The sequence below is a fragment of the Pleurodeles waltl genome, chromosome 4_2, assembly GCF_031143425.1.
Source record: "Pleurodeles waltl isolate 20211129_DDA chromosome 4_2, aPleWal1.hap1.20221129, whole genome shotgun sequence".
NCBI classification, from domain to species: Eukaryota; Metazoa; Chordata; class Amphibia; order Caudata; family Salamandridae; genus Pleurodeles; species Pleurodeles waltl.
In genome coordinates this window covers 770,095,346-770,110,757 of record NC_090443.1, presented here as the reverse complement: position 1 = coordinate 770,110,757, position 15,412 = coordinate 770,095,346, and the positions used below count along the sequence as shown (strand labels likewise).

At 45.9% G+C, this 15,412-nt stretch overlaps 1 protein-coding gene across 1 annotated transcript in view; it reads left to right on the top strand.

Moving 5' to 3' along the window:
* The first annotated feature begins 6,771 nt into the window (after positions 1 to 6,771).
* Positions 6,772 to 15,412, top strand: part of ACADM (acyl-CoA dehydrogenase medium chain) — a 258,751-nt gene continuing 250,110 nt past the window's right edge. The window contains exon 1 of the mRNA XM_069232418.1: positions 6,772 to 6,898. Within this exon, the coding sequence (XP_069088519.1) occupies positions 6,875 to 6,898 (24 nt within the window). The 5' untranslated portion in view covers positions 6,772 to 6,874. The remainder of the gene's footprint in view (positions 6,899 to 15,412) is intronic.

The window sequence follows — 15,412 nt, the reverse complement described above, 5'->3', positions numbered from 1 at the left end:
AGGACAAATGGAGTGGCCCTTACCCAGTGCTAGAAAGGAAGAGTCAGGTCACCTACCTGGTGGACCTGGGCACAAGCAGGAGCCCCAAGAGGGTGATCCATGTGAACCGCCTTAAACTCTTCCATGACAGGGCTGATGTGAATCTGTTGATGGTAACAGATGAAGATCAGGAGGCAGAGAGTGAACCTCTCCCTGATCTTCTGTCATCAGACCCAAAAGATGGCACAGTAGATGGAGTGATCTACTCAGACACCCTCTCTGGCCAACAGCAAGCTGATTGTAGGAGGGTCCTACAACAGTTTCCTGAACTCTTCTCCTTAACCCCTGGTCAGACACACCTGTGTACCCATGATGTGGACACAGGAGACAGCATGCCTGTCAAAAACAAAATCTTTAGACAGTCTGACCATGTTAAGGAAAGCATCAAGGTGGAAGTCCACAAGATGCTGGAATTGGGAGTAATTGAGCGCTCTGACAGCCCCTGGGCTAGCCCAGTGGTCTTAGTCCCCAAACCTCACACCAAAGATGGAAAGAAAGAGATGAGGTTTTGTGTGGACTACAGAGGGCTCAATTCTGTCACCAAGACAGATGCTCATCCAATTCCAAGAGCTGATGAGCTCATAGATAAATTAGGTGCTGCCAAATTCTTAAGTACCTTTGACTTGACAGCAGGGTACTGGCAAATAAAAATGGCACCTGGAGCAAAAGAGAAAACAGCATTCTCCACACCTGATGGGCATTATCAGTTTACTGTTATGCCCTTTGGTTTAAAGAATGCCCCTGCCACCTTCCAAAGGTTGGTGAATCAAGTCCTTGCTGGCTTGGAGTCCTTTAGCACAGCTTATCTTGATGATATTGCTGTCTTCAGCTCCACCTGGCAGGATCACCTGGTCCACCTGAAGAAGGTTTTGAAGGCTCTGCAATCTGCAGGCCTCTCTATCAAGGCATCCAAATGCCAGATAGGGCAGGGAACTGTGGTTTACTTGGGCCACCTTGTAGGTGGAGGCCAAGTTCAGCCACTCCAACCCAAGATCCAGACTATTCTGGACTGGGTAGCTCCAAAAACCCAGACTCAAGTCAGGGCATTCCTTGGCTTGACTGGGTATTACAGGAGGTTTGTGAAGGGATATGGATCCATTGTGACAGCCCTCACTGAACTCACCTCCAAGAAAATGCCCAAGAAAGTGAACTGGACTGTGGAATGCCAACAGGCCTTTGACACCCTGAAACAAGCAATGTGCTCAGCACCAGTTCTAAAAGCTCCAGATTATTCTAAGCAGTTCATTGTGCAGACTGATGCCTCTGAACATGGGATAGGGGCAGTTTTGTCCCAAACAAATGATGATGGCCTTGACCAGCCTGTTGCTTTCATTAGCAGGAGGTTACTCCCCAGGGAGCAGCGTTGGAGTGCCATTGAGAGGGAGGCCTTTGCTGTGGTTTGGTCCCTGAAGAAGCTGAGACCATACCTCTTTGGGACTCCCTTCCTAGTTCAAACTGACCACAGACCTCTCAAATGGCTGATGCAAATGAAAGGTGAAAATCCTAAACTGTTGAGGTGGTCCATCTCCCTACAGGGAATGGACTTTATAGTGGAACACAGACCTGGGACTGCCCATGCCAATGCAGATGGCCTTTCCAGGTTCTTCCACTTAGAAAATGAAGACTCTCTTGGGAAAGGTTAGTCTCATCCTCTTTCGTTTGGGGGGGGTTGTGTAAGGAAATGCCTCCTTGGCATGGTTGCCCCCTGACTTTTTGCCTTTGCTGATGCTATGTTTACAATTGAAAGTGTGCTGAGGCCTGCTAACCAGGCCCCAGCACCAGTGTTCTTTCCCTAACCTGTACTTTTGTATCCACAATTGGCAGACCCTGGCATCCAGATAAGTCCCTTGTAACTGGTACTTCCAGTACCAAGGGCCCTGATGCCAAGGAAGGTCTCTAAGGGCTGCAGCATGTCTTATGCCACCCTGGAGACCTCTCACTCAGCACAGACACACTGCTTGCCAGCTTGTGTGTGCTAGTGAGGACAAAACGAGTAAGTCGACATGGCACTCCCCTCAGGGTGCCATGCCAGCCTCTCACTGCCTATGCAGTATAGGTAAGACACCCCTCTAGCAGGCCTTACAGCCCTAAGGCAGGGTGCACTATACCATAGGTGAGGGTACCAGTGCATGAGCATGGTACCCCTACAGTGTCTAAACAAAACCTTAGACATTGTAAGTGCAGGGTAGCCATAAGAGTATATGGTCTGGGAGTCTGTCAAACACGAACTCCACAGCACCATAATGGCTACACTGAAAACTGGGAAGTTTGGTATCAAACTTCTCAGCACAATAAATGCACACTGATGCCAGTGTACATTTTATTGTAAAATACACCACAGAGGGCACCTTAGAGGTGCCCCCTGAAACTTAACCGACTGTCTGTGTAGGCTGACTAGTTCCAGCAGCCTGCCACACCAGAGACATGTTGCTGGCCCCATGGGGAGAGTGCCTTTGTCACTCTGAGGCCAGTAACAAAGCCTGCACTGGGTGGAGATGCTAACACCTCCCCCAGGCAGGAGCTGTGACACCTGGCGGTGAGCCTCAAAGGCTCACCCCTTTGTCACAGCCCAGCAGGGCACTCCAGCTTAGTGGAGTTGCCCGCCCCCTCCGGCCACGGCCCCCACTTTTGGCGGCAAGGCTGGAGGGAACAAAGAAAGCAACAAGGAGGAGTCACTGGCCAGTCAGGACAGCCCCTAAGGTGTCCTGAGCTGAAGTGACTCTAACTTTTAGAAATCCTCCATCTTGCAGATGGAGGATTCCCCCAATAGGGTTAGGATTGTGACCCCCTCCCCTTGGGAGGAGGCACAAAGAGGGTGTACCCACCCTCAGGGCTAGTAGCCATTGGCTACTAACCCCCCAGACCTAAACACGCCCTTAAATTTAGTATTTAAGGGCTACCCTGAACCCTAGAAAATCAGATTCCTGCAACTACAAGAAGAAGGACTGCCTAGCTGAAAAACCCCTGCAGAGGAAGACCAGAAGACGACAACTGCCTTGGCTCCAGAAACTCACCGGCCTGTCTCCTGCCTTCCAAAGATCCTGCTCCAGCGACGCCTTCCAAAGGGACCAGCGACCTCGACATCCTCTGAGGACTGCCCCTGCTTCGAAAAGACAAGAAACTCCCGAGGACAGCGGACCTGCTCCAAGAAAAGCTGCAACTTTGTTTCCAGCAGCTTTAAAGAACCCTGCAAGCTCCCTGCAAGAAGCGTGAGACTTGCAACACTGCACCCGGCGACCCCGACTCGGCTGGTGGCGATCCAACACCTCAGGAGAGACCCCAGGACTACTCTAAGACTCTGAGTACAAAAACCTGTCCCCCCTGAGCCCCCACAGCGCCGCCTGCAGAGGGAATCCCGAGGCTTCCCCTGACCGCGACTCTTTGAATCCTAAGTCCCGACACCTGGGAGAGACCCTGCACCCGCAGCCCCCAGGACCTGAAGGACCGGACTTTCACTGGAGGAGTGACCCCAGGAGTCCCTCTCCCTTGACCAAGTGGAGGTTTCCCCGAGGAACCCCCCCCTTTCCTGCCTGCAGCGCTGAAGAGATCCCTAGATCTCCCATTGACTTCCATTACAAACCCGACGCTTGTTTCTACACTGCACCCGGCCGCCCCCGCGCTGCTGAGGGTGAAATTTCTGTGTGGGCTTGTGTCCCCCCCGGTGCCCTACAAAACCCCCCTGGTCTGCCCTCCGAAGACGCGGGTACTTACCTGCAAGCAGACCGGAACCGGGGCACCCCCTTCTCTCCATTGAAGCCTATGTGTTTTGGGCACCACTTTGAACTCTGCACCTGACCGGCCCTGAGCTGCTGGTGTGGTGACTTTGGGGTTGCTCTGAACCCCCAACGGTGGGCTACCTTGGACCAAGAACTAAGCCCTGTAAGTGTCTTACTTACCTGGTTAACCTAACAAATACTTACCTCCCCTAGGAACTGTGAAAATTGCACTGTGTCCACTTTTAAAACAGCTATTTGTGAATAACTTGAAAAGTATACATGCAATTTTGATGATTTGAAGTTCCTAAAGTACTTACCTGCAATACCTTTCGAATGAGATATTACATGTAGAATTTGAACCTGTGGTTCTTAAAATAAACTAAGAAAAGATATTTTTCTATATAAAAACCTATTGGCTGGATTTGTCTCTGAGTGTGTGTACCTCATTTATTGTCTATGTGTATGTACAACAAATGCTTAACACTACTCCTTGGATAAGCCTACTGCTCGACCACACTACCACAAAATAGAGCATTAGTATTATCTATTTTTACCACTATTTTACCTCTAAGGGGAACCCTTGGACTCTGTGCATGCTATTCCTTACTTTGAAATAGCACATACAGAGCCAACTTCCTACATACACCAAAAGTTACAGCATTTTGTTTGTACCGAGGATAATACAATCTACACAATACAGGCAGTGATATTACGACCAGCAGAAGGGATAGGCTGCAATCACATCGCCATGTTATTAATCCAAGCAGTTGTCTATTGTGGTAATATCATAGAGAAATAAAACATTCTATAAAATAAATCATTTCTTCACACCGCCATGGACCATGCTCATATAAAGCACTACAATACCTTTGGTCAAGTTATAGCTACACCATTGCATGTTTTAAAAAATAACACATATAGAAAATAGTGCAAAAATATTAAGACACAAACAAACTAGACAAGCTTCTAAGCGCTCGAACAACAATGCCCGGCGGCTAGAATGCTAGATGCCAGTGCTGTTAAAAGTAAGCAACCTGTCTTATACGGCCAGCAAAAGGAACAGGCTGCAATCACCGCAACTAAGGATTATCATATGTGGAAAAAATGGGTTTATTTATTCTGCACAGTTAGAAAATTAAACATTCTCTACTTCAGCAGTTTACCCAAAAAATCAAAAGGCAGTAAGTAACATTACGCTCAGCATAAGGGACGGGCTGCAATCACATTGCTGTGTTTTCAATCCAAGCAGTTGTCTGGCACATACGGAAGTCAAACAATATGTAAAACAAATCATCCCTTCACACCAGCCACAGATCGGCGGTGCTTTATATGAGCGTGCTCACATAAAGCAGAACAACACCTTAGGACATGTTACCGCTACATCAGTGCATGTTTTTAAAAGTAACATATATATATATGAGCAAATATAACAAATAAATGAAAATAGTAAAACACAAAATAGACAAGCTTCTTAGTGATACAACTACAATGCGTGACAGCTGGAGTTTTATATGCCAGTGCTCTTGAAGTATGCAGTCTCCCTTCTCTGGCCACCAAAAGAAACAGGCTGCGAACACAAATCTTAAGGACTATAATCCGCGGCTGAAATGGACAGGTCAAAATGAAGACAATTAAAGGGTCGGTAGCCAGCAGGCATGTCCCTCTTGCAAGGGGATGCCATGCTGATTAAGGGAAACACACAAACGTCTGTGAAGAGCTCCGAAGAGCTGTTCAGAATTTAAAAGCAACCATTTGAACTGCAATGGGTCTCACGTTCCCTCGAGTTAGAGCTATTAACGTTTTACTGCCACACAAACTGAAATAAAATGTAAAACAGTTGACATAAGCGGGCGGTTCAAAGCCCCCCATGAGTTTGCAGGGACAGACAAAAGGAACAAGTATTTGTAATGCAAGAACAGAAAATGCTCGAGGAAGAGTACGGAATGGAATAAACAATGTCACACATAACTGCAGATGAAAATAAGTAATAGACTGGAGCCCTGTTAACAGAAACAGACTAAAGCCACTGAAACATCCACACTCTTAGCCTTTGAAAAAAGTCATCCCTAAGCATGTGCTACATAGGCACAAGTGAAGGGTACAAGTACTAGGGCCATGCTCCAGGGGAGTGTACAACTGTGGAAAAGGTGGGACAAAAAGCATGGATTGACCACTAGAAAGCAAGGATTTTTTAATGACACTGAAACAACCCAGTGAAAAAGCAGAGACCCCACAAAGAAGTATGTAGTAAAGTATGTACTAAAGTATATACAAAAGGTCTCGAATGCTCGACCTAAAAAGGAACATAGCGCAAGGGTTTATGTTTTTCTATAACCCAATTTACACTTCAAAAATTAAAATAGCCCTGAAAAAGAACAGCAACTATACACACCCATCAAGACCTGTATCAATCTTACATATTTTCTAAAAAAAAATAATTAAAAAAAAAAAAAGCATGTTACAATTGTGTACTTTTTAAACATCTTGGGCAATTGACATGAGCGACAGCCTCGGAATATTAAACATAACAGTATTTCCACACCACAATATCGCCGCTGCCTTGACTTTGGTTGGCAAAAAACGTCGCCCATTGCCTTGCTTTTGGTTGTCAAGAATTGTAATGCTCCGCCTTTACCACGATCGTTGTGCGGCCATCATAGATTAGGAAAAACATTGTTAGCTCAACCCGACGTTCGGTTTAAAACTGCACTTCTACCATCACAGCTGTGGTTTTCACTTATCGCGGCGCAAATAATGATTTGAAAAGTAAAAACGTTCTTATGCACTGTGATCAAAACTTTCTTATATCTAGCATAAAAATTGTACAAAAAAACAAATCGATATTGTATGGGGCTTGTGAAATGCTTTGTTTTCTATTTGTACTCAAACGTTTTCTCCTATCAAAGTGTGCCTCTGTGAAAGAGACGAGCGCAGTCTCCCTTAGGCCGCCATCTTGCGAAGAAGGCGCTGGGAACGCCCATCTACTGAGCCGTCTGACTTTTAAGGGTGTCAACTACCAAAAGGGCGGGGTCTCAGATCCAGGTCTGGCACCGTATATTATCTCCAGGCGCCAACGGAGTGGGTGCTCGGCAGAGGGGGACAGTACAGGAGCAGCTGCCATGGCCATGAGAGCGAGCGGCAGGGTAAGGAGGGTGGGCGCAGAGGTTAGGAAAGGGACTCCTCTCAGTCACACACGTTACAGTGTTTAGTTTTTGGATGTTACTTTAATTTGTCCTGCATGCCTGACGACCTCAAGGCCGCTGGCAGCACGTCACGTGCGTTAGTAGGTGAAAGGTTGGCGGGGTCATCATGGCGCTGCTCTTCACTTTTCAATCGCAGGAACAAGCTTTGTGCTAAATCTTTTTGTTTTCGAGATTCGAAAAGCACAGCGAATGATATTTGGTTTCAAGTTCAACATGTGTAGTTGTCACTAGCGCGCTGCGACGTATGTGACCACATAAAACTACGAGTGGGTTGGAAGTTTCGTTTGGGGGCAGTTATGCCTGTGGGAACACCGTGCGTTACTGTCAACCAGTTGGTTCTTGTTTGCTTTGAAAACAGACGTGGCCGTTAAAGAAAAACTTGATAAAACGCATACTTGTAGCGACCTGGAGTTTGCATCTTCGCTTAGATAAGAAAACAAGGTTCGAATCTGAGAATTTTAGATTTCCCTCTTACCACAATATTGGCAATAAGCCCGGAACTACCGGTACAGCAGCTAGGTTGCTCGTGTGTATTTGCTCGGAAAATGGCTCAGGATGTTACGGCACCTGCTGCAACAATGTATGTGTCGAGCAACTGGGTTTGATATTGGCAAGCCGTTGATTAACTTAAAGTAGTAAGTCAACTGTGTTCAGATGGCTGAGTTCTGAATCACCACGAACTATCTTTGACGGAAGTGTGCCTGCCGCAGAACAATGTGTAACTTGCTGCAGAACACTGTACAACCCACAGGTCTGCTTTTGCAGATATCTTCATTACACCTGCAAGGCATACGATTCTGGTTCTGTAACTATTTTAAATGGGCATGTTGTCCACCTAATGTAAACATCTACACAAGAGTGTTGTGTTTTTTTTTTTTTTTTTTTTTTTTTTTTTTTTTTAAGACTGTCTCGAACCGTAAAACCTATGTCATAAATTAATATAATTGAGTTGGATATTATTTTTTAGCTGTCTTCCTATTGACCGAATTCGAAATACTTGAGTTTTTATATGTGGCAATTAGTGTTTAGAATTTGCGTTGACTAGGCCTATTATTTTTTTGCCTATGCTTAAGGCAGGATGTAACATACCGTAAATAAAGCATTTACTGCTAGGTGCGCCCCCCATTTTTCCTACACCATCGCGGGTTTTCTTTCAAACTCGTTTTATTTTTTGTTTAGGGAAATTAAAAAATTAGAACTTTTGTCATGAGGATTGATCTCTTGGTGGCATAGTGTTATTTGTTGCGTCTTCTGTTGAGTCTGGAGGCTAAGTATGATATATCCAGTTATGTTCACGTCTGCTTCAGTACAGTCCCGGTTGCTAAAAAAGGCCGTGTAGACTGTGATGTGATTCTTTTCTTTAACCATGGGTCTGTTTTGCACCGAATTAGCTGGCCAAACTTCACAGGTGGCAACTTCGAAGAGACCTCACATAATGTATAACACCTTCAGTCAATCCTGGATTTTTAGTCCACCCCACGTTGCATTCTGTGCCATGCCGTCTTGTATATAATATTGAAATTGCTGTTTGTTAAAAACCAAGCTGTGATTTACGAAAGGTGACCCCGACGGCATTGAGTCATTAAATAGCTGCGATTGCAGATAACTTTGGACTCTGTATTCCACTGACTGTTTCAGTTTACCAGGTGTTTACTGATAATTTTATGGTACTTACTGAACTCTGTTACACAACAGTGTGTGATGCTTTTCTGGGAATTCTATTTGCACGTTGCCTATGTCCTAAAGAACAAGAACCTATTTATATTTTTTGGGGTGGAGGGTGGTTGGTTAGTGAAAATATGTGCTAAACTTATGTTATTATTTTTATGCAGTGCCAGAAATTACATTACATGACTGGTTCCATTTACACGCTGGGTTACTGATCCCTTTGGTGGGTGATATTAAAGGTGTACTGGGTTGATTTAGTTTAATTTTTAGTACTGTAGTAGTAGTAACTTACGGAAGACTCAGTTCACGGGTGACTGGTTTGTATGAGTCTACCTTTTTGTGGGACTAGCTAACTCGGAGAACAAACGGGGGGCATGCATCATCATTGAGGCTTGAAGACCTGTGAATCATGCAACGTATAAAACCATGATGGGATTCTTTAAAGTGCAAGAACAGCTGAGTATGTTTGAGATTTGTTTCATTTTAATATTTTAGTGTAGATTTCAGCAATTAGTAACGTTTACTAAAATGTATAATTTGCGCCTGAGCGTCAAGATGGCAGTCGCTCTCTGAGAGTGCCCTGAACCCCTCCGTCATCTGCTCTGAAATCCACAGCCATCGATCTTCACCTGGGCTTCTGAGACCAGCGCTAGGGGCAGCGGCAGCTCAAAGGAGGGAAAAGGGGTGGCGCAGCACTTGGCAGGGGAGGGGTTGTGGAGGAACACAACATAAGAAAAACAAGCATTTACAATGCAACAGGTCTCGCGTTTGCTCATGTTAGAGCTGGTTGCGTTGTAAACTCCTAACCCGACTTTTCACCTATCGGGCAAAAGTACATTTATGTACATAACCCGAAAAAGTTAAATTAACTATGTACAGCGCTTAACTTCTGCCAAGCGAGATCGCGCTCGTAAATTAGAGAAAAAGAAGTCCACGAGCCCGGTGGAAAACAGCGAGCCTCGCATGTTTTCTGTACTTGGTCGCTGCGCTCGATGAGGGCTAGCCACCGGAAAAGGCATGACATATGCGTGCCTTCGACTAATGAAAGCAAGCAGATTTTATTATGCAAGCCCACGAACCAAAAAAAAACACTGACGTGAAGTTGACAGGGCTCTGAGCCCTTTTCTAAATACAAAAGCGTCTCGCTGCGATACACATGCGCGAGCGCATGCAACGCAGGCTCGACCCTAAAAATATGTATGTATATATAATGGGGGGAAAAAGTAACTTTTTGGTCCTCTCCTAGACTGGACTGCAGGCACAAGCTCCCAGCCTTCCCTGCGTCCAGTCCTAACGCTGCTTTCAGACAGAGTACTCAGCCAGTGTGGTCCGTGGCAGAGTGGAAGTCTCTGCCTGTTGTCTCCAACCCAGCAACGCAGTGTGTGCATTGATGGGTTGTAGAGAGACCAGTGCGCATGTGTGTTGGCCGGCCAAACACACATGCGCACTGAGGGGGTAGTGCTGTGCACTCCCCGTCACAGCCCTTTGGCCCACTATTTTCACTATAACACGATATTAAACGTTTATCGTTTTTATAGTGAAAGGTTTGCAGCTGCTGCTGTTGGTGGGGGGGCAACGCTACTCCTCCATAGCGGAGGAGCCGCCCCTGGGAAGGGATCTAATTTCGGTGGCGCCCCAGATCGCCATTTAAGACAACAGTAATTGTCTGGACAGGGGTGGCGCTCGACAACTTGAGATGGCGACGTGGGCCTAATGACGGAGGGTCAGTCCCCCGGAGGCCTGGGGCATGGGGTTTTGGTGCCCTAGGCGGTGTGGCAACTGCAGGGCTACAGGGACTCTACTTGTGGCAGGGGCCAAGGCAGTGCTCCCGAGCAATGGTTGAGTGGGACATCTGTGAGCTTGCGACCTCAGTGCCTGCAGTCGGGCAAAGAGCTGGAGAGTGGAGGAGGCACAGCAGGCCTCTGGGTGATCTGGCAGGCGCTTTGTTGAGAGTGGCTGACTCATCCTTGTTCACTCCATCTGTGTGTAGCGGGCGTTGGAGTGCTCATGGGAGGGCTTGAAGAGAGGGGTCTGCTGCACTGAACATTTGCCCTAGTGTGGGGGGGGGAGGGTTCCGCACTGCCTGTATTCAGTGGGGTTCGAACTACGGTGCGTGTCCAGGGTCCTACTCAGGAGACTAAGGTTTCCCAAACCCCTCTTGCTGGTCTCCTCTTGTTGCCTACTAGTGTCTTGCCATCTGCGGTCCCTGTTCCCAGCTAGACACACCTGCCGGCGGGCTGGGGGGGGGGGAAACATTTAGAACCCCTGAGTGAGACCCCGCTGTGATCACACTCAAGTGCTTGTGAGTCACACCTGGTGATAGGCAGACTGGGCTCAGGAACTAGCAAGGACTGCCAGCAACACACCTCTGAACATGGTGAAGGGCGAGAACCCTGGGACTTCTTCACTCAAACACGTATCAAACAATTTACTATTTGCACCTCTGCAGGGTGAATCGGGTGTGGGCAAAGCTGTGCCATCGTTAGATCTTGCCACTATTCTTCAGGCAATACACACCTCTCAAGAAGCAGTAGAGAACAAGAACGGCGAAGTCCGGTTCGACGTTGCACTGCTGCGCCAGGACCCCCACAGCCCGGCTATCTGAAGCTTAAACCTGGTTGTCTATGGTGGAGGACAAAATGAAATCCCTTAAAACACAGGCCTCAACCCCCCCTCTCACGCACTTCTGAGCTCCAAGCTGAAGACGCAGAAAATCGTTCTCTGCGCAACAATATACGCTTAATTTGCATCCCTAAAATGTTGCACCTCAGTCAATGGTAGACTTCCTTGAACAATGGCTTAAGAATTGAGTGCCCTCCCCTCGCCTTTCTACCTCGTTTGCATTAGAGCGAGTGTACCAGGCCCTGACCCCCAGGCCTCCGCAGGGCTAATCGCCGAGGCCAGTGAGAGCCTTCTTTCTTAATTTTCAAGACCGAGATGCTGTCCTCCAGGAGGCCCGGTCGCATGCCGATCTCTACTGTGGAGATGCCAAAGTTTTCATTTTTCCAGATTACAACCATGAGGTTCAACAACTCCGCTGCTCATACTCTGATTTAAAGCAGAAACTCACAGCAATGGGTATATGATGTCGCCTCCTATTTCCAGCTAGGTTCCATGTTATTTACAGCAACAAATCTCATATCTTTGAAACACAGGCGATGGCCTCGACATGGATCTCAGGAGTGCCCGCTGCAAATGTCTGTCACAATCCCTGCGTAGTCCAGAGCTGACGGACTGGGGCTGCCCTGACCATGCTCCCAGGCCGACTAAGTCACAAAAACTGAATAATCTGCAGTGCTCGAGCTTTGTTTTGCCGTCATCTTCATCTCACGGTCGCTCCTCGCCCCAGCAAGCTTTTGAAGGGGTGGGCGGGAGTGATGCCTCTGGTCCTGCCTGGGGGCTTGGTGGAGTGGGGCGGCTGGAGACACATAGTGGCACAGATCTCTCCCGAAGTCCTGTGCTACGATGCTCATGTCAGGGCCCTTGTCTGCCTGAGTTCCTAAAACTCAGCCACCCTCTCGATCTTGTGCTGAATATAGACCAATCTCCCTTATTAATGGAGACGTTAAAATCTATGCTACCATCTTGGTGGCCCGACTCAAGCAAGTGCTCCTCTCATTAATCCACCCTAATCAATGTGGCTGTATGCCGCACGAGGCACTGCATTCACCACTACACGTGGCCCAAGCTCACTGCCACCATTTGCCTTCCGATTTAGTGCTGCTGTTTATTGACTTAGAGAAGGCGTTTGATATGGAGGACTGGGGATACCTTAGGCTGATATTACATCGACCTGGGATGGGTTTCTGCAGGCTGGTACAGGCTCTGTAAAATAAGCCTACAGCCTTGGTCCAGATGAACCGCACCCTCTCACGGTCATTCTCCATTAGGCAAGATACCGAGCAGGGTTGTCCCTTGTCTCCCCTCCTCTTCGCCTTGACGATTGAGCCACTGACACAGATGCTTCGAGGGGACCCTTTGCTGAGTGTGTGGCGGTGGGAGGAGGGGCATGTGGACCGCAAAGCCCTGTATGCCAATGACATCCTCTACCTGAGTAAATTGAAGAACAGTTGCCTCAGGTGTTTTCACCTCCTTTGCTGCTTTGAGGCCACCTTTGGTCTCCACTTGAACCCATCTAAATCAATTCTTGTGCCATTGACTCAGTCTCACTGCTGCGTTGACTGGCAAGGAGAAATACCCTTTTGCCAACTCGTGTGGTGAAAATATGTGGAATGGAATTGTGATCTGGACTTATGACATCAGGAGGGAATTATGTGCTGAAGTAGAATTGTGTGGAGTGAAATGGATTTATGTGGCATGGGGTGGAGTGGAATTATGTAGAATTGTTTGCAGTGGAATCATGTGGCATGCTGTGAATTATTTTGCCATGGAATTGTGTGGCATGGCGTGCAATTGTGGGGAGTGAAATTATGTGGAGTGCAATCATGTCTTGTGGACTTGTGGCATGGAATTACGTGCTGTGGAGTGGAATTGTGTGGTGTTTGGATTTATTTGCCGTGGAATTGTGTGGCATGGGCTGGCATTCTGTGATGAAATGTGTGGCATGGAAGTTGGTGGTGTGGAATTGAGTGAAATTATATGAAGAACAAATATGTGGCATGAAGTGGAATTATGTGGAGTGGAATTATTTTGCATGGTGTGGAAGTGTGTGGAGTGGACTGGAATTGAGACGTGTAATTGTGGCATGCAATTGTGTTTTGTGAGTTGTGTAGTGTGGAATTAAGTGGCTTGAATTGTGTAGCATGGATTTGTGTTAAATGGAATTATGCGGCACACAGTGGGGAATATGTTGGACGGATTGGAATTTTGTTGAATTGAGTGCAATTATGAGGGTGTATTTGTGTAGTATAGTTGAATTATGTCGGAGTTATGTATCATGGAATTACGCATCATAGTTATGTAGCATGGTGTGTTAGGTTCAGTGGATATGAAATATGTGGAGTGGAAGGAATTATGTGGCATAGTGTAGTTGAATGTGGAGTGGGATGGAATGTGACTTGTGGAATTATTCAATTGTATGTAGTGGAATTGTGATTGAATTGTGTGCAGTAAAGTTATGTGGTGTGTAGTGGAATTATAGTGTAGCGTGGATCTGTGTTGAGTAGAGTGCACTTATTTGGTGCAGAGTGGAATTGTGTGGGGCGGATTGAAATGTTCTTGTGTGAAATGCAGTTATATGTGCTATTAAGTTATGTTGCATGGATTGGAATAAGGTTTCATGGCATTGGGTTTCACAGAATTGCATGGCACAATTATTTGGCATAGAATTTTGTGGTGTAGTGTTAGCTTTAGTGTATTTGAATTATTTGGAGTGGTATGTGGCATGGATTATAGTGGAATAATGTTGAATAAGGTGAAATTATGTAGCATGAATTTGTTGCGTTGAGTGGAATGTGAGTCGAAATGTGCAATTAAATTCTAATGGGTGGCATGCATTGGACTTGTTTGGGGTGGAATTGGGAGATGTGGAATTATGTGGCATGATGTGCAATTGTGTGTTTATGTGGAATGGAATTATTTAGCATGGTGTGGAATTAGGTGGCATGTTGTAGAATTATGTGCTGTGGAGTGTAATTATGTGTTGTGGATTTATGTGTAGTGAAATGGATGTGGCATGGAGTGGAATTATGTCCCGTGGAGTAGACTCATATGTAGTGGAGTGGAATAGTGTGGAGTAGAATTGTGGAGCCATGAATCTGCATGGTGTGGAGTGGAGATGTGGTGTGAAATTGTTTGGGGTTAAATTGTGTTGTGTTGATTGGACTTGAATAATGTGGCATGGATTGTAGTCGAATTGTGTATACTTGGCTTCAAACCGTTTTGTGTGCAGGTTTAGCCCGCTGTCTGAAATTTTTAAAGGGTCTTTTTTTTTTTTTATAAATAAGGCAGCTTTTAGAATGTGAGCCTCTAATGGAATATTGCTTTTTGTGCCCTGAATTGTACAGCTGTGTTTAAAAAATAAAATAAATGGTGGTGGTTTAGGCTTTTTTCCCAAAAGGGAGATAAATTCCTGTTTTTAAAGAGTCAAATGGATGCTAGGTAGACCTGTAACAGGAATATTTTGGAGGACACGGAAGACATGAAGTGTTTGGATGTCCTCACACTTCTCTTGTTTTTGTTTGCGAACTGTATAGGCCAGGCATACCACGTCTGACAGGAATGCAATTGTTGATGTATTTGTTTGTTTTTGAGTGTATAGATGTGAGAAGTTTATGGGGCATTTGCGATTATTATTTGGATGCATCCCTGCAATAAAGCGCCATAAGGTCTTGTTATATTTAGAATGCACTGTATAAGTACAGACTATAAATAAAAAAAACATTCTTGCAACAAAACTGCAGAGGTGATGTGCTCCTCCTATAAGAGAGGAGGCGCATATGCTGTATTTGTATCCAAAAGGAAAAAAACTAAACAAATAAAACATGAGTGCTAAGTGAGAGAGGAAGACTTGGCAAAAAAAAAGTTAACTATAGAAAATAAAACTTTTTTTATTTTTATTTTTTATTTTTTATTTTTTTATCCTGCTGTGCACGTTTTTGCCAGTCGCATGCCTTCAGTTTGCAGGGTACTAGAAGTGGAAAAAACAGGACACTAGAAATGGAAAGAACCAAACATAAGTGGACAGTGAGAAAAGAAGACTTGGCAAAATAAAAAGAAACTATAGCTTCACAATTTTGTTTGTCCTGCTGGGCACGTTTGTGGTAGCACGCATTTTATTTGCAGAGCACTAGAAGTTAAAAAAAGAAAATAGTACCTCAGTCACGT